Source organism: Phyllobates terribilis, unplaced genomic scaffold (assembly GCF_046119375.1).
Source record: "Phyllobates terribilis strain yellow unplaced genomic scaffold, ASM4611937v1 Scaffold_1__5_contigs__length_1240528914, whole genome shotgun sequence".
Lineage (NCBI taxonomy): Eukaryota > Metazoa > Chordata > Amphibia > Anura > Dendrobatidae > Phyllobates > Phyllobates terribilis.
In genome coordinates, this window is record NW_027362761.1 from 729,171,029 (window position 1) to 729,190,418 (window position 19,390).

General features: G+C 45.4%; 1 protein-coding gene across 1 annotated transcript in view; it reads left to right on the forward strand.

The window, feature by feature from the left end:
• Positions 1–1,514: 1,514 nt before the first annotated feature.
• GIPC3 (GIPC PDZ domain containing family member 3) overlaps positions 1,515–19,390 on the forward strand; it is a 515,979-nt gene continuing 498,103 nt past the window's right edge. Inside the window, exon 1 of the mRNA XM_073655161.1 lies at positions 1,515–1,778. Coding sequence (XP_073511262.1) covers positions 1,515–1,778 — 264 coding nt within the window. The remainder of the gene's footprint in view (positions 1,779–19,390) is intronic.

Consider the following 19,390-nt stretch of genomic DNA (forward strand, 5'->3'; position numbering starts at 1 on the left):
TGATGAAATGAGGGTGACTCTTGATGGGCCAGATGGATGGGCCAGAGGCAGGACCAGTAAAGGGCAGAGAGCTCCACTCCGACTCAGACGCCAGCAAGGTGGAGGTGGGGTACTGGTATGGGCTGGTATTATCAAAGATGAACTTGTGGGACCTTTTCGGGTTGAGGATGGAGTGAAGCTCAACTCCCAGACCTATTGCCAGTTTCTGGAAGTCAACTTCTTCAAGCAGTGGTACAGGAAGAAGTCGGTATCGTTAAAAAAAAACATGATTTTCATTCAGGACAATGCTCCATCACATGCATCCAACTACTCCACAGCGTGGCTGGCCAGTAAAGGTCTAAAAGAAGAAAAAATAATGACATGGGACCCTTGTTCACCTGATCTGAACCCCATAGAGAACCTGTGGTCCATCATAAAATGTCAGATCTACAGGGAGGGTAAACAGTACACCTCTCGGAACAGTGTCTGGGGGGCTGTGGTGGCTGCTGCACGCAATGTTGATCAGAAACAGATCAAGCAACTGACAGAATCTATGGATGGAAGGCTGTTGAGTGTCATCATAAAGAAAGGTGGCTATACTGATCACTAATTTTTTTGTTTTTTGTTTTTGCATGTCAGAAATGTTTATTTCTAAATTTTGTGCACTGATATTGGTTTACCTGGTGAAAATAAACAAGTGAGATGGGATTATATTTGGTTTTAATTAAGTTGCCTAATAATTCTGCACAGTAATAGTTACCTGCACAAACAGATATTCTCCTAAAATAGCCAAATCTAAAAAAAAAACACCCCAACTTCCAAAAATATTAAGCTTGGATATTTATGAGTCTTTTTGGTTGATTGAGAACATAGTTGTTGATCAATAATAAAAATAATCCTGTAAAATACAACTTGCCTAATAATTCTGCACACAGTGTATGGTGTGACCAAGTTGTCAAGCACTTTCCAAGTAATGCTAAAATCGCTTGGAAAGCGCTTGTCAACCCGCATGTGAAGAACGCTTCATATCCGCTTGTTCCTGGCAGGAAAAACGCATGTACAATCCGCATGCGTTTTTTCTGCCAGGGAGATGCAGAAATGCTCAGAAAAAAATCCAGAGCATTTCCGCATTGTGGGCACACAGCCTCATATTGTATGCGATACAGTAGAGCATCTGCAGGCATGACTGAATGAGTTAATGTTTGTCTAATTGATAATAAGGTGACATGTCTCCTGAGAGAGCATTTTTCCATACAACTAGGCCTTAGCATTCTCTTATCCCTTGAGTATAGAACTGACAGTGTGGTGAAGAACCACCTGAGCTACAAGATTGAATTACTTTTTTTTTATTTGCAACAAGGGATCGTTTTACTGGGTGTACACTCAGAGCAACCCAACATTAATTATTTATCTCTCCAATGCTATCTGTGTCATTGTGCCCCTAGCATTCCTTTTCGCAAAAGAGGTGATACAGAACAGATCAGGCAAGAGAGTAAAAAACGAAGCAGAGAAGAGATCAACTGGAAACTAAACTCATGGAGAACGGAGTAGACCCTGAACTAAAAGAATGCAGTGGCCAAAGAGAAACTAAACAGAAGTCAAAGGAAACTAGACAAAGTGTCTCCTCTGATTCAGCACAAGGAAACACAGCACCACCCCATCCACCAAGAGTTAGACCAAGGCTAGTTTTCCATACTCAGCTTGCTCATGGCAGCCCAACTGGAAAAATTGAGGGCTTCACGAATGTCAAGGAGCTTTACACTAAAATTGCAGAAGTGTTCAACATATCTTCAACAGAGGTGAGATTTTTTTAGCCTTTTAAAATTATTCGCCTGAATTTCAGAATGTTTAGCAGAAAGCAATTGAGATTTAGGAGAACTGCAAATGTAGACGTAAATGTTTTTAAATGGTATATATTACGTCAAGCAAATTAATTTCCATCCATGTTATCCTATGCATTATTGTATTTCTTTAAAGGGGTTGTCCTCCCCTTAAAGACAAAAAAGTGAAAAAAAAAGGGAATACTACCTTACCAGAATGATGCCGCTTCAGTGTACAGCAGCCAGAAGAAACTTTTTTTCTCTGTTCGGCACCACCTATTCCAATAGGTGAGTCACCTCTTTATAAAGCAACCCTCCACCCTGGGACTGAAAAGTCACATGATGCCCTCCTTGTGCCTCCTCTGTTCAAATCGGCTTTCCTCGAAATTTTCTGGTCTTATATTATCATAAATTTTGGCTGCACCTGTCCAGTTTACACAGGAAAATATTTAAGCAAACTTAAAAATCATTTCATCCAATGAACAAATGTTTCGCTTGTTAGTCAGGTGACTGACAGCCTGTTTAGACTGGCTGATTTTTGGCATCAAAAACTGGCGAATGTAAATGTACCATTAGGCTATGTTCAGATGATGTATTCCAGAAACTTTTTTTCTTCCAAAAACTTGATAAAATCGTGGCAAAAAATGTATCATGAAGTGTTGTGTGGATACAGCCTTAGGCTATGTGCCCACGTAGCGTTCTTGTAGCATTTTTGCGGCATTTTTACGGCTGCGAAAACGCTTGGAAAACCGTCTGCCATGCAAAGCAATGTGAATTCGGATGTGCTGTGCACACGATGCCCTAATTAGTGGGCCGAATTCGCATTGCGCTGCAAAACGCAGCATGACCATTTCTACCGCGATCACGCCGCAAATTTGTGGCCATTGAGGAACATTGAAATCCGCAAACCCGCAGGTATATGTGGATTTGCTGTGTTTCAATTAAATTCACTGGCCGCGAATTTGCAGCGTAATCGCAGTGCGTGTGGTACTCGGGATGAAGAGGAGACTACAACTCCTCTTCATCCCGGCTACCACGCGTTGAAAAAAATAAATAAAAAAGTTAAAAATAAAAAAACCTGTATACTCACCTCTTTGGCCTTCTCCCGGCAGCGATCTTCTCTCCTCGGCGTCCTGTGGTGTACTGGCAGGACCTGCGGTGACGTCATTTAGTCAGCTGATGGTCACGCGACCGCTGATGTCAGCGGTCAGGTGATGGTCGCGTGACCATCAGCTGACTAAACGACATCACCGCAGGTCCTGTAAGTACACTGCGGGACGCCGTGGAAAGAAGATCGCTGCCGGGAGGAGTCTGGAGAGGTGAGTATACAGGTTTTTTTTATTTTTAACTTTTTTGAAACGCAGCAATTTTTTTTATTATTTTTAACTTTTTAATTCTTTTTTTTTTTTTTAACTATAGATGCAGCATTTAAAGCATCTAAGTTGCATGGATTTATATTGTGTGACCAACTTGCCAAGCACTTTTCCAAGTGATGCTTAAAATCGCTTGGAAAAGTGCTTGAAAAAACGCATGTAAAAACGCATGCGAAAACGTTGAAAAACGCTTCTCTCTGGCAGGAAAAATGCATGTAAATCTGCATGCGTTTTTTTCTGCCAGAGAGAGGCAAAAACGCTCAGCATCAAATCTGCTACGTGGGCACATAGCCTTAGTCTCTTTTCACACTCCTGGTAGGATCCATTCACAGCTTCTGCTGACTGTATAAGCAGACTTAAAGGGAATTTGCCATTATGTTTTTGTCCACTACTATTCAAAATAGCCCAATGTGTTTTTATGATGAAAAGAAGCTTCTTTCTAGTTATCTCCCGCTGCTGTTTCTGCCTGTGAGTGGCGCTATCACGGGCCATTCACAGGCAGCACGTGACCCCCGGCTGACGTCACGTCAAGTGAGGAGTGACTCAGCGCTGGGTTGTGGGTGGGGTTACCCCCTCGCATCACACCCTGCATCCACTGAGTGCTTTCCCAATGAATGGGGAGAGGGAGAACTCGCGGTGGATGCCGGGTGTGACGTGCTGGGTAACCCCGCCCACAGCCCATCACTCCCCATGGAATGCAGAAGAGGAGACCCCGGCTGCATCAGGAATCATGACGTGACATCAGCGGATGTCAGAGCCGGCTGCAGCCAGGGGTCACGTGATGCCTGTGAGCGGCCAGTGATAGCGCCGCTCACAGGCAGAAACAGCAGAGAGAGGTAATTAGAAAGAAGCTTCTTTTCATCATAAAGACACATTGGGCTATTTTGAATAGTAGTGGACCCCTTTAAGGCCACGGCACCACTATCAGTATTTGCTCAGTATTCGGTCAGTATTTTTCTCAGGAGTAGGAGCCAAAACCAGATGAGGAACAATCAGAGAAAAGGTATAATAGAAACAAGTCACCAATTCTGCATTTATCACCCACTCCTGGTTTTGGCTCCCACTCCTGAGAAAAAATACTGACCGAATACTGACCTAATACTCATAGTATTGCACTGTATGCAACATCGCACAAACCACAGCAGAGCAAGGACAGTCCAATTATAAATCAATGAGCTCTATCAGGCACAGGCTTTATCTGTTATATAATGAATATGGTGGAACGTTGTGATTTTCTAACAGTATACAGTTATTGCAACAACCTTTCTCTTATCCCATACTGCAAAATACGAACAAAATTATGTAAATCCTATATCACTTAGACAATTATTTCCTCCTAGTGATCAGGTATAGTATAGAAAAGTATTTAAGCATTTGTAGTATAGTATTTTAATACTTACATCATATCTTTGGTATTTTGCAGTGGGATATAGGGTCTCAAACCAGAAGAACAACACACTCAGCTGCTAAAACTGAGTATTGCACATAGGAGAAGCAAAAAGAAATACTTCACTGTTTTATTTGCAAACATCCATCAGGGGGCACTTAGCCTGAAATTTAAGCTAGATCTAATTACAGTATATGCATGCTCATACACAATTCTTTTACAGTTAATCTCAGGTTGTCCCTGAGCTCATGTCACACGCCCTTACACTTAAACAGGCCTCCCAGGTGTGCACAGGAGTGACATCTCTCTCCTTGTAGTCCCATGCTCCAGACCTCTCACTCTTATCCGATCCTTCATTGAAGCCCATTAAGGGTATGTGCACAGCGTCAGGAATGGTAGTGCTTTGATGCTGCGTTCTAAGCGCTGCACGCAGGTGAAGCCGCATGTGTTCTTATGCATCTCCACAAGAGAAATTGACATGCTGCGGTCTGTGAAGATGCACCGCATGTCCGTATCCACGGATGAGTCGCAGGAGCACGGGAACGCATAGTGGGCAAGGGATTTGGCCGTGCACAGTGCACTGTGTGGCTGTGTCTGCTTAGCTAGTAATGATAGGGGCGACACACAAGCACCATTAAAGGCGCAGTCATTACTACCAGACACAGCCGCACAGCGCACTGCACGCGGCCATGTCTGGAAAGTGACAGCACTCAAACAGCACCGGCGGTCCTGTACAGATGCTGGGGGAGCGTTCAGGGCCCCAACGGCGAGTGGGCGCCCCTGATGGTCCAGGGCCATGTCTGTGACATGCCGGCGGTCCTGCACAGGAACTGGACGGGACACAGGCCGGGGTGCAGGTGAGCGAGGCTTGTTGCCAGCTTCCTCAATCCCCATATTAAAAATATTTCTAATGTGTCTGTGTGTGTGTATGTATGATGTGAATATCTGTATATGTCAGTGTTTAGGACTGTGTATATATATTTATGTCTTTTATATGTGTTTTTAACAAATTGTGTTCAAATATTTAAGTATGTCTGTATGTGTCTATCTGTGTATGTTTGTGTATGTGCTTGTCTGCGTATTGTATGTGTGCATATCTGTGCATGTGTGTGCATGCCTGCATGTGTGCACATGTCTGCATACTGTGTGCGCGTGCATGTCTGCGTACTGTGTGCGCGTGCATATCTGCGTACTGTGTGCGCGTGCATGTCTGCATACTGTGTGCGCATGCATGTCTGCTTACTGTGTGCGTGTGCATGTCTGCGTACTGTGTGCATGTCTGCGTGCTGTGCGTGTGTGTGTGTGTGCATGTGTGTACACTTCTGCATATGTGAAGAATGAGGGGACAGCCTGGGCCCTGTGTTGTATACCCAGGGCCGGCTCCAGGTTTTCATGAGCCCTGGGCGAAAGAGTCTCAGTGGGCCCCTTTAACACATACGACGATTCATGATGCACAGATACCGCAGAGAAATATATACTGTATAGTACAATGCCAAAGATTTTACTTCTTACATTAAATGAGGGATCTCTATTGTAAATTCTACAAAAACTCTGAAACCGGCGAAGCCTCGGAGCGCACAGTGCAGGCCGGACAGTATAGTCCTCCATACTGTATTATGGGCCCCATATATTGCTCCATACTGAATACTGGCCCCCATATAACGCTCCATACAGGATACTGGCCCCCATTGTCACGCCAGGTGTGAGTGTAACACAGAGAGTAAAGGGAAAGTGAGCCCAGACACTAGGGAAAGTGGGAAGAGGTGACCTCCTAATCTGGACTAGCGTCACCCTGTCTCCCCCTAACGTCCCTATACAGCCTCCGCAGCTGTTGTCGATCACGTGCCTTGCCCTACTATCCCTGGTGTAAGGCTGTAGCTGGGGGAGGAATGAGATGAGCACTAGTCAATCTCTGCTAGCACTCTAAGGACAAAAGGGGAAGACAACACAGGGGAACAACTCAGCTTTAAAATAACTCCAACAGGGCACAAGGCCTAAGACTCCAGAGAGGACATGATGCTGCTTCAGCCAAGTTCCAAGTGACCTCCAGACACTCAGGACAGGGTTTCTCAGGAAAAGAGGTGTAAAAAGAGGGAACCAATCTGGGAGCGTTCACTTCTGATGCTGAAACCCACGTCCTCTCCTCCGGACCATAGCCTTTCCAGTGCACCAAATATTGCAGAGAACGACGTTGGAGACGAGAATCTACTATCCTGGAAATCTCGAACTCCAAATTACCATCAACCATTACTAGAGGCAGTGGTTGAGGTGAGGGCTCAAGAGGGTCTACGTACCTTTTGAGTAAGGACTAGAGATGAGCGGTGTTCGACTAGAACTGTTCGCCAATCTCAAATTCGAGCTGTTTTGGGCGGTGTTCGAGTCGTTCGACGAACGCGAACGATTTGCAAAAAATTCGGCTGCTCGAGGTTTTGTTCGATAACTGTTCGTGCACCAAAAGCGTGTCCTGCATGTCTGGCGCTATTTAGAGCACCAATCATGCAGGGATTGTCTGCCACTCACTGTAATGCCACAGCCATGGTGGTTGTGGCATTACAGTGGTTGCCCAAATCGATGGGAACAGTGCTCACAGTGAAACATGAAAAGCCGGCAATTCAGCAGCGGCATACACCGGTACCCGACAATTTAGAACAGAAAGAATAGAGCTTCACACATAGATTAGATAGATAGAAACATGTCAGTCACATATATAATAAGTACAGTAACAGTGTTGCTTACTGTACTTGTCATTTAGTGTAAAGGATTTATTTAAAAAAATAATAGTGTTTTCATGCACCGTCTCTTTAAAAAAGCCGGCCGGCAATTCAGCAGCGGTACCCGACAATTTATAACAGAAAGAATAGAGCATCACACATAGATTAGATACATAGAAACATGTCAGTCACATATATAAGAAGTACAGTGATAGTGTTGATTACTGTACTTGTCATTTAGTGTTAAAATAAAGGATTTATTTAAAAAAAAATTGGCGTGTAGTTCCCCGTAATTTTAGTCTCTAGCGGAGGTTAAGCAGATGGCTGGGGCAGATGTTTGAAGCCTGGGAAGGGGGTAATACCCACGGAGCTTCCCAGGCTACTAATATCAGCCCCCAGCTGAATACCTAGCCTTTACTAGCTATTAAAATGGGGGACCCCAAAAAAATGACGTGGGGTCCCCCCTATTTTAATAGCTAGTAAAGGCTAGGCAGACAGCTGGGGGCTGATATTAATAGCCCAGGAAGGGTGCCATGAATATTGGCCCCCTCCCAGGCTAGAAACACCAGCCGTCAGTCGCCCCAGAAATGGCGCCATCCTTCATAGACACTGCAGAGCACAGACATGCTTGTGCTCTGCAGTGTCTCTGAAGGATGACAAGCTGGATGGCAGTGCTCAACTGTGATCCAGCCTGTCATCTCAATGCCATCCCAGCGTGGAAGAATTCTCCTGCTCAAGCGCTGAGCGCAGGAGAATTCTCCCACGCTGTCAGTGACGTGCATGAGGTGAGCTGAGTTCATTGGACATGAGCTCACCTCATGCACGTCACTGACAGCGTGGCAAAATTCTCCTGCCCTCAGCGCTTCAGCAGGAGAATTCTCTCACGCTGACTGCAAGCGCAGGAGAATTTTCCCACGCTGTCAGTGACGTGCATGAGGTGAGCTGAGTTCATTGGACATGACCTCGGCTCATCTTTATGCCGTCACAGCGAGACACTGAGGAGCACAAGCATGCCTGGGTTTCTCAGTGTCTGCGGCATGGCAAGCTGGATGGCAGCTTTCGGCTGCGATCCAGCCTGTTATGTGAATGTAGCAGAGCTGAAGCTGTCGTGGGAACCATGGAAAGGTAAGGATGATGTTGCTTTATTATTTTACTTGTATTGCAGAAGACATTGGCTTCAGCTGGAATGGGCGTGATGGTAAGTATGGTTTAATTTAGAACAATAAAGAATTGTGTGTTTATTTCAATTAAAGGACTTTATTCTGGGTGTTTGTGTTTTTTTTTAACTTTGACTATGGGGTTAGTAATGGGGGTGTCTTATAGACGCCTCTCCATTACTAACCTGGGCTTGATGTCAGCTTGCATTATAAGCTGACATCAACCCCAGCCCTATTACCCAACTGCCACCGCTACAGGGCAGTGGGAAGAGCGAGGCTAAGTGCCAGAATTGGTGCATCCTATGGATGCGCCATTTCTGGGGCGGCTGACGGCTGGTGTTTCTAGCCTGGGAGGGGGCCAATATTCATGGCACCCTTCCTGGGCTATTAATATCAGCCCCCAGCTGTCTGCCTAGCCTTTGCTAGCTATTAAAATACGGGGGACCCCACGTCATTTTTTTTGGGGTCCCCCATTTTAATAGCTAGTAAAGGCTAGGTATTCAGCTGGGGGCTGATATTAGTAGCCTGGGAAGCTCCGTGGGTATTACCCCCTTCCCAGGCTTCAAACATCTCACCCAGCCGTCTGCTTAACCTCCCGCTAGAGACTAAAATTACGGGGAACCCCACGCCAATTTTTTTTTAATAAATCCTTTATTTTAACACTAAATGACAAGTCCAGTAATCAACACTATCACTGTACTTCTTATATATGTGACTGACATGTTTCTATGTATCTAATCTATGTGTGATGCTCTATGCTTTCTGTTATGAATTATCGGGTACCGCTGCTGAAATGCCGGCCCGCTTTTTTAAAGAGACGGTGCATGAAAACACTATTATTTTTTTAAATAAATCCTTTTAACACTAAATGACAAGTACAGTAAGCAACACTGTCACTGTACTTCTTATATATGTGACTGACATATTTCTATCTATCTAATCTATGTGTGGTGCTTTATTCTTTCTGTTCTAAATTGTCGGGTACCGGTGTATGCCGCTGCTGAATTGCCGGCCAGCTTTTTTTAAAGAGAGTGTCTTCTGAGCAGTTTGTCAGCTTTTGGACACCTTTGAAGGTGTTTTCTATTTGTTTCTATGTGTTTTTGTTTGCCTGCCATTGGTTTTAACGGTGCTCCACGGTGTTCTAAGGTGTTCGACGAACAGTTCCACGAACATCCCGGTGTTCGACGAACCGAACCGAACTCGAACACTACGGGGGTGGCTCAACACTAGTAAGGACCTGTGGAACGCATTGTGAACTTTACCCCCGAGGGTAGTTTGCACGTTAATGACCGGGCCAATTTTTACAATTCTGACCACTGTCACTTTATGAGGTAATTACTCTGGAACGCTTCAACGGATCCCCCTGATTCTGAGATTGTTTTTTCGTGACATTTTGTCCTTCATTATAGTTGTTACATTTCTTTGATAACTTGCGTTTATTTGTGAAAAAAATGGAAATTTGGCAAAAATTTTGAAAATTTCTAAATTTTTCAAAATTTTAATTTTTATACCCTTAAATCAGAGAGATATGTCACACAAAATAGTTAATAAATAACATTTCCCACATGTCTACTTTACATCAGCACAATTTTGGAACAAAATTTTTTTTTGATAGGGAGCTATATGGGTTAAAAGTTGACTAGCGATTTCTAAATTTTCCAACAAAATTTACAAAACTATTTTTTTAGAGACCACATCACATTTGAAGTGACTTTGAGGGGCCTTTATGACAGAAAATACCCAAAAGTGACACCATTCTGAAAACTGTAACCCTCAAGGTGCTCAAAACCACATTCAAGAAGTTTATTAACCCTTCAGGTGCTTCACAGAAATTTTTGGAATGTGGAAGAAAAAAATGAACATTTAACTTTTTTCACAAAAATGTTGCTTTAGACCCCAATTTTTTTATTTTTGCAAGGCTAACCGGAAAAAATGGACCCCAAAATTTGTTGTGCAATTTCTCCTGAGCGCTCTAATACCCAATATGTGGGAGAAAACTACTGTTTGGGCGCACGGCAGGACTCGGAAGGGAAGGATCGTCATTTGATTTTTTGAATGTAAAATTTGCTTGAATAATTAGCGGACCCTATGTTGCTTTTGGAGAGCCCCTGATGCGCCTAAACAGTGGAAACCTCCCACAAGTGAGCCCATTTTGGAAACTAGCCCCCTCAAGGATTTTATCAAGGGGTTTGGTGAACATTTTGTACCCAGAGGTACGACACAGAATTTGATAACATTAAGTCATCATATTGAATAAGTTGTCATTAGTCTTGAGCGCAAGTGCTCGCTAGTTGAGTTTGCATTGGGTACTCGGGTATGCACCATGTATCGCGAGTACTCAAATGACATGCTTGAGTCCCAGTCCGCATGTTTCACGGTTATTAGACACCCCCAAAAAAACAACATGCAGGGATCACTCGTGCATGGCCGGCAATCCCCGCGAGTTTTTTTTGGCTGTATAACAGCTGGAGAGGAGACTCGAGCATGTCACTCCAGCACCCGCGATACTCGGTGCATACCCGAGCACCCGATGCAAACTCAAGTAGCGAGCACTTGCTCTCAACATTAGTCGCCATATCGTCGTTGTTTTTTTTCTTTACTTTTGAAAAAATCACAATCCTAACCCTAGCACAACCCTAACCCTAGAGTTTATTTTTTACGCCGTTCTTTGTGCGGTATAAGTGATTAGACCGCTTTACTCTTCGGGTCGGTACAATTACAGAGATACCAGATTCATATTATTGACATCTGTCACACACTAAAAGACACTTTTTTTTTTGCAAAGACTAGTTTTTGCATTGCCATATTTTGAGAGCTATAATTTTTCCGTATTTCGGCTGACATCGGGTCGTCATGGCAACATCCGGGAGCAGCGGCAGACAGCGTTGGACGCCGGCAGGAGATGTGAGTATCGGCGTATCCCTGCACATAGTACCGGGTGTTAGCTGTGACAATCAGCTGACACCCGGCGGCAATCGCCCCGCACCGCTTATGTGCAGGCGCGATCGCCATATGACCTAATAGTACGTCATTGGTCCAATCGGCCCAGGTCACCATGATGTACTATTAGGTCACAGGTCAGAAAGGGGTTAAGGGCTTGACGAAGTTCAAGACTAAGCGCTGCTGGGTTAATGACGGCGGTAATTTTGTAGGGAACAATAAACCTAGGTCCCAGCTTCCAAGAAGGAACTTTCAATCTTATATTCTTGGTAAACAACCACACAAAGTCATTCACATACAAGTCCCGACCTGGCAAGCGTTTTCTGTCAGCCATACATTTATACCTGCACCCATGGTCTTCAAATTACACAGAACACCCTGCCACACCGAGGAGAGCGACGAAGCAAACCATTCCTCTTCAGGAACTTCTGAAGCTCCTCTCCCTCTGAAAGTACCAAACTGTGGATGATAACCCTATGCACTGAAAAACAGTGACCTGCCAGTGGATTCTTGACGAATATTATTGATGGCAAATTCTTCCAGCGGTAAGTAGGATGCCCAATCCTCCTGATTTTCGGAGACGAAACACCTGAGGTATGTCTCCAAGCTCTGATTGACCCGCTCGGTCTGACCATTCGACTGAGGGTGGAAGGTAGAAGAAAAGGACAGCTGCACCCCCAGTCAAGAACAGAATGCCTTCCAGAACTTGGAAACAAACTGGGTCCCCCGATCAGACACCACATCGGAGGGAACCCCGTGAAGCTTCACAATCTCATTTATGAACACTTGAGCAAGAGTCTTAGCATTGGGAAGTGCAGGTAAAGCGATGAAGTGAACCATTTTACTGAACCTATCTACTACTTCCAAAACCACCGTTTTGCCTGCAGAAACTGATAGGTCAGTAATAAAATCCATGGACAAGGTAGCGGAGGAAGAGTACCAGACGGACGGGTGTGAAAAACCTTAGAACGCGCACAAATACTACAAGCAGCTACGTGTTCAATTACATCCCAATGCAACCCCGGCCACCAAAACCGACGAGAGAGGAGGTCCGCGGTTGCCTTACCACCTGGATGCCCAGCAAGCACAGAGTTATGATGTGCCTTGATTACTTTACGGCCAGATCAGGTGGTACAAATAACTTTCCTGAAGGGCAGGAGGCAGGGGTGTCTCCCTGAGCCTCCAGCACCTCACCCTCCAGTTCAGGAAAAAGAGCTGAAATAACTACTCCTTTCTGTAATATCGGGGCAGGGTTCTCATGGTCCCAACCACCAGAGAAGCTCCGGGACAAAGCATCAGCCTTGACGTTTTTGACCCCTGGACGAAAAGTGACAACAAAATTGAATCTAGTAAAAAACAGGGACCATCTGGCTTGCCTAGGGTTGAGACATTTAGCTGACTGGAGATATGACAGGTTCTTATGGTCAGTAATAACAGTAATAGGATGAACTGCCCCCTCCAACCAGTGTCGCCATTCCTCGAATGCCAATTTGATCGCCAAAAGTTCCCTATTACCCACGTCATAATTTCTCTCAGCCGAAGACAACTTTTTAGAAAAGAAGGTGCATGGATGCCATTTACCAGGGGATGAACCCTGAGACACCACAGCCCCAACCCCGACATCCGAAGCACCGACCTCCACAATAAATGGTTGAGAAACATCAGGTTGACTGAGAATAGGTGCAGTGGCAAAATGATTCTTTAGGGAAGAAAAAGCCTGGAGGGAAGCCTCCGACCAGTTGGAAAAATCAGACCCCTTCTTAGTCATGTCAGTAAAGGGTTTCACTACCACCGAGTAATTTTGGATGAATTTCCTGTAAAAATTAGTAAAGCCCAGAAAACGTTTTAGGGCCTTCAGGTTCTCGGGACTTTCCCAGTCAAGGACTGCACGGATCTTCTCCGGATCCATCCGAAAACCTGAAGATGACAACAAGTACCCCAAAAACTGCACCTCTCAAACAGCATAAACATATTTTTCTAGTTTGGCATAAAGTTTGTTATCCCTTAATATCTGGAACACCTGCTTAACATGCCCCCCATGGTTCTCAAAATCAGGTGAATAAACCAAAATATTGTCCAGATAGACCACCACAAACCTCCTCACCAAATGATGAAAAATATAATTTATGAAATTCTGGAATACCGCAGGTGCATTGGTCAAACCAAAAGGCATAACCAGACGAAATGACCTTCCGGGATTTTGAACGTTGTCTTCCATTCGTCCCCCTCTCTGATTCTAACCAGATTGTAGGCTCCCCTGAAATCTAACTTGGAGAATACCTTAGCTCCCACAACCAGGCTGAACAAATCAGGAATCAGAGGAAGAGGGTATGGATCACAGATGGTAATTTGATTTCATTACCAGAAATCTAAACAGGGACGTAGACCGCCATCTTTTTTCTTCACAAAGAAGAACCCTGCCGCCATGAGCGAAGATGAGGGTCTGATGTGTCCCTTCTCCAGACTTTCCGCAATGAAAACCTTCATGGCTTGTCTCTCAGGGCCAGAAAGATTATATAGTCTGGACTTTGGTGGTTTAGCTCCGGGGGTCAGGTTAATAGGATAGTCATAAGCACGATGAGGAGGCAAATCCTGACACACCCTTTCAGAATAAACGTCCTCAAAACCAGACAGAAAAGCAGGCAGTATCCCCGTAGAGACAGCAGCAATAGAAACATTCAGACAGTTCTCATGGCAGTAATCTCCCCATTCAGTTATCTCCCCGGTTTGCCAGTCCACCAACAGATTATGTTTAACAAGCCAGGAGATACCTAAAACAATCGGAGTAGGGAGATTCTCCAAAACATAGCAAGGGATGATTTCACAATGAACTGACTCCAACCTCAGTTTTACATTATGTACAATCTGAGTAAATGCTTTCTGTGCAAATGGCGCCGAGTCAATGGCAAAGATGGGAATAGGTTCAGCTAAAGCACAGCAAGCGAGACCATGAGTTTTCACAAAGTCAGCATCAACCATGCTGACCCCGGCTCAACTGTCGACAAACACAGAAATTTTTTCGGTTTTGCTCTCTAGCACCACCTCTTCTGTCAGGACAAAGCAGGAGCAGTGGTTTGGCCACAAATGCACCCCTTGTTTATCCAAGTCCAGAATACCGAGAGTTAATCGAGTCTCTTTCTGTTTAGGAATTGAAGGACAGGTCCCAACAAAGTGTCCCTTTTCCCACAAAAAGAACATACTCCTTTTTTCTTGCGAATCTCTGGGGAGATGTATGATGTAGAGACACGCCCTAACTGCATAGGTTCCTCCACCTCCCCCAGTACTGGTTCACCCCCAGACCGCTCCCTTCGCAAAGGTACACAACCCTGACAAGAAGGCCCCGGAGAAGAAGGTTGCACCCATCTATCCCGAAGGTGCCTATCCAGATGCATGGCCAAAGACATGGCAGCCTCCAAGGACTGAGGGGTATCATATACAGCCAAGGCATCTTTCAACCTTTCAATAAGCCCCTCACAAAATTGACTTTTAAAGGCTGAGTCATTCCATTTGGAATCCGTTGCCCATCTACAGAATTCCGAACTGTATGTTTCCACTGACCGAGTCCCCGGCTGATGGCAACGTAGCTTGGACTCAGCCAAAGCGACTCCATCAGGGTCATCATAGATGAGGGCAAGAGCTAAAAAAAAAACCCCTCCACAGACTGGAGACAAACTGAGTCCTGCGGTAATGAAAACGCCCATGACTGAGGATCGCCCTGCAGTAGAGAGATCACAATACCAACCCGTTGCTCCTCATTACCAGAGGCGTAGGGACGACATTTGAAGCACAATTTGCATGCCTCCTTAAATACAAAAAACTTGTCCCTACCTCCTGAAAACCTGTCCGGGAGGGCAACGTTGGGTTCAGGCTGGACAGGCCTACCTGCAGAGACCCCCACATTGGCAGCCTGTACCCGCTGCTGAACCTCACAGCGGAGGTCCTTCACCTCCAGAGACAGACAGTGGAACTGCTCTGCAAGCTCTGCAACCGATCCCATACTAAAGGCAGTAAGGAAAAAAAAAGGTGCACACCCGAAAAGACACAAAGAAAAAAAAAAAAATGTCAATCTTGTGTCTTTTTTTTTTCTTCCCAAAACGTAGTCGGCCTGTTATAATGTCACGCCAGGTGTGAGTGCAACACAGAGAATAAAGGGAAAGGGAGCCCAGACACTAGGGAAAGGGGGAAGAGGTGACCTCCTAATCTGGGCTAGCGTCACCCTGTCTCCCTCTAACGTCCCTATACAGCCTCCGCTGCTGTCGCCGATAACGTGCCTTGCCCTACTATCCTTGGCGTAAGGCTACTGCTGGGGGAGGAAGGAGATGAGCACTAGTCAACCTCCGCTAGCACTCTAAAGACAAAAGGGGAAGACAACACAGGGGAAAAACAACTCAGCTTTAGAAGAACTCCAACAGGGCACACGGCCTAAGACTGCAGAGAGGATGTGATGCTGCTTCAGCCAAGTTCCAAGTAGAAATGAGTATAACCGGCAACTCCCACCTTGACACACCAGGTATATATACAGTACAGACCAAAAGTTTGGACACACCTTCTCATTTAAAGCTTTTTCTGTATTTTCATGACTTTGAAAATTGTACATTCACACTGAAGGCATCAAAACTATGAATTAACACATGTGGAATTATATACTTTAACAAAAAAGTGTGAAACAACTGAAAATATGTCTTATATTCTAGATTCTTCAAAGTAGCCACCTTTTGCTTTAATGACTACTTTGCACACTCTTGGCATTCTCTTGATGAGCTTCAAGAGGTAGTAACCGGAAATGGGTTTCACTTCACAGGTGTGCCCTGTCAGGTTTAATAAGTGGGATTTCTTGCCTTATAAATGGGGTTGGGACCATCAGTTGTGTTGTGCAGAAGTCTGGTGGATACACAGCTGATAGTCCTACTGAATAGACTGTTAGAATTTGTATTATGCCAAGAAAAAAGCAGCTAAGTAAAGAAAAACGAGTGGCCATCATTACTTTAAGAAATGAAGGTCAGTTAGTCCGAAAAATTGGGCAAACTTTGAAAGTGTCCCCAAGTGCAGTTGCAAAAACCATCAAGCGCTACAAAGAAACTGGCTCACATGAGGACCGCCCCAGGAAAGGAAGACCAAGAGTCACCTCTGCTTCAGAGGATAAGTTTATCCAAGTCACCAGCCTCAGAAATCGCAGGTTAACAGCAGCTCAGATTAGAGACCAGGTCAATGCCACACAGAGTTCTAGCAGCAGACACATTTCTATAACAACTGTTAAGAGGAGACTTTGTGCAGCAGGCCTTCATGGTAAAATAGCTGCTAGGAAACCACTGCTAAGGACAGGCAACAAGCAGAAGAGACTTGTTTGGGCTAAAGAACACAAGGAATGGACATTAGACCAGTGGAAATCTGTGCTTTGGTCTGATGAGTCCAAATTTGAGATCTTTGGTTCCAACCACCGTGTCTTTGTGCGATGCAGAAAAGGTGAACGGGTGGACTCTACATGCCTGGTTCCCACCGTGAAGCATGGAGGAGGAGGTGTGATGGTGTGGGGGTGCTTTGCTGGTGACATTGTTGGGGATTTATTCAAAATTGAAGGCATACTGAACCAGCATGGCTACCACAGGATCTTGCAGCGGCATGCTATTCCATCCGGTTTGCATTTAGTTGGACCATCATTTATTTTTCAACAGGACAATGACCCCAAACACACCTCCAGGCTGTGTAAGGGCTATTTGACCAAGAAGGAGAGTGATGGGGTGCTACGCCAGATGACCTGGCCTCCACAGTCACCAGACCTGAACCCAATCGAGATGGTTTGGGGTGAGCTGGACCGCAGAGTGAAGGCAAAAGGGCCAATAAGTGCTAAGCATCTCTGGGAACTCCTTCAAGATTGATGGAAGACCATTTCCGGTGACTACCTCTTGAAGCTCATCAAGAGAATGTCAAGAGTGTGCAAAGCAGTCATCAAAGCAAAAGATGGCTACTTTGAACAACCTAGAATATAAGACATATTTTCAGTTGTTTCACACTTTTTTAAGTATATAATTCCACATGTGTTAAGTCATAGTTGTGATGCCCTCAGTGTGAATGTACAATTTTCATAGTCATGAAAATACAGAAAAATCTTTAAATGAGATGATGTGTCCAAACTTTTGGTCTGTACTGTACACCCAGACTAAAGAGAAGTAGTTGCTGGGTCCTAAGCACAGCTTCCTATCTAGACAGCTGTCTGCATTGCCGAACGTGGAGATCTCCTGCAAACCATTGCAGGGCGATGGTCTGTCACCTCTGACTCACCCGTGACACCCATATAACGCTCCATACAGGATACTGGCGCCCATATAACGCTCCATACAGGATACTGACCCCCATATAACACTCCATACAGGATACTGGCTCCCATATAATGCTCCATATAGGATACTGGCCCCCATATAATGCTCCATACAGGATACTGGCCCCTTTATAACGCTCCATAGAGGATACTGGCCCCCATATGACGCTCCATACAGAATACTGGCCCCCCATATAATGCCCCATGCAGGATGTCACTTCCCCCCAATATAATGCCCCATGCAGGATGTCCCCTCTCCCGCTCATATAATGTCCCATGCAGAATGTCACCTCTCCCCCCATATAATGCCTCATGCAGGATGTCACTTCCCCCACATATAATGCCCAATGCAGGCTGTCACTCCCCCCCCATATAATGCCCCATGCAGGATGTCACCCCCCCATATAATGCCCTATGCAGGATGTCACCCCCCCATATATTGCCCCATGCAGGATGTCACCTCTCCCCCCCATATAATGCCCCATGGAGGATGTCACCTCTCCCCCTATATAATACCCTAAGCTGGATGTCACCCCCCACATATAATGCCCTATGGAGGATGTCACTTCTCTCCCCCATATAATGCCCCATGCAGGATGTCACCTCTTCCCCCCCATACAATGCCCCATGCAGGATGTCACCTCTCCCCCTCTATAATGCCCCATACTTCTCACCTGCTGCCGCTGCTGTGGACTTCAGCGTCGCCGGCGTCTTCCCACTCTGCGCTGTGATGGCTCAGGAGAGAGCGCGGTGTAAGGAAGTCACCGCACCCTCTGACCTGAGACTTCACAGTGCAGGAGCCACGGAGCCGAGACTGGAGCTGCTGCAGAGACACGGGGAGAGCAAGCGGGGGGGTGGCTGGCGCTGGCACCACACTGATCATGGTTCTTATAGCGCCCAGGTGGGCCGGGTGCTGACACCGGGTCTGTGTATACCTGTATTTCCCTGCCATATCTGTGCATAATGAATTGTGGTATGTGTTAAAGGAACAAACTGAAACTCTTTCACCAGGGGCCCACGAAAACCTGGAGCCGGTCCTGCTGGCAAGTCACGTCCTGCAGAAGACCATGGCCAGCGGCGGTGCATTTGCACAGTTATAGAGCAGAACTGTACAGCTCTGTCATTTTTTTGTAGTGACCACAGCTGGGTACTGCAGATGCAACCATTTTGATTTGAATAGTCGGATGTGCAGTATCCAGTCATGGACACTATACATTTGATGGAGATGTACTCTATTGCTCCGCAAATGAGCCCTTCCGGATGCCACTGGTCCCAGGAACAGTTGATCGGTGGTTGCTGATCAACAGGGGTCACATCCGCATGGATCTGGTATTGATGACCTATCTTAAGGATAGGCCATCAATATTAAAGTACTGAACAGCCCCTTTAAATGCCCTATCCTAGTGACAGGTCACCTATTGAGGATGTTTCTGTGTAGGAAAAGCACACATGCAGAGTATCCCCATTGAATAGGTGCACTTTGCAAATAGATCCACAGTATATCAAACTGCACGAATGAGACTAAATCAAGTTAACAATTGCGCCATCTGTAAATAATGTATATTTCGTAGGTTTGGTATGGAAAGGAGGGGGCTCCAAGCACAATTCTTGCACAGGGGTCCTCAAGTGTCAGTGTTCTCCAGTGCTACAGACGTGTCTCTATTTTCCCTACACAGACTGAAAAGCAGCAACTTTGCTATCTCTGTA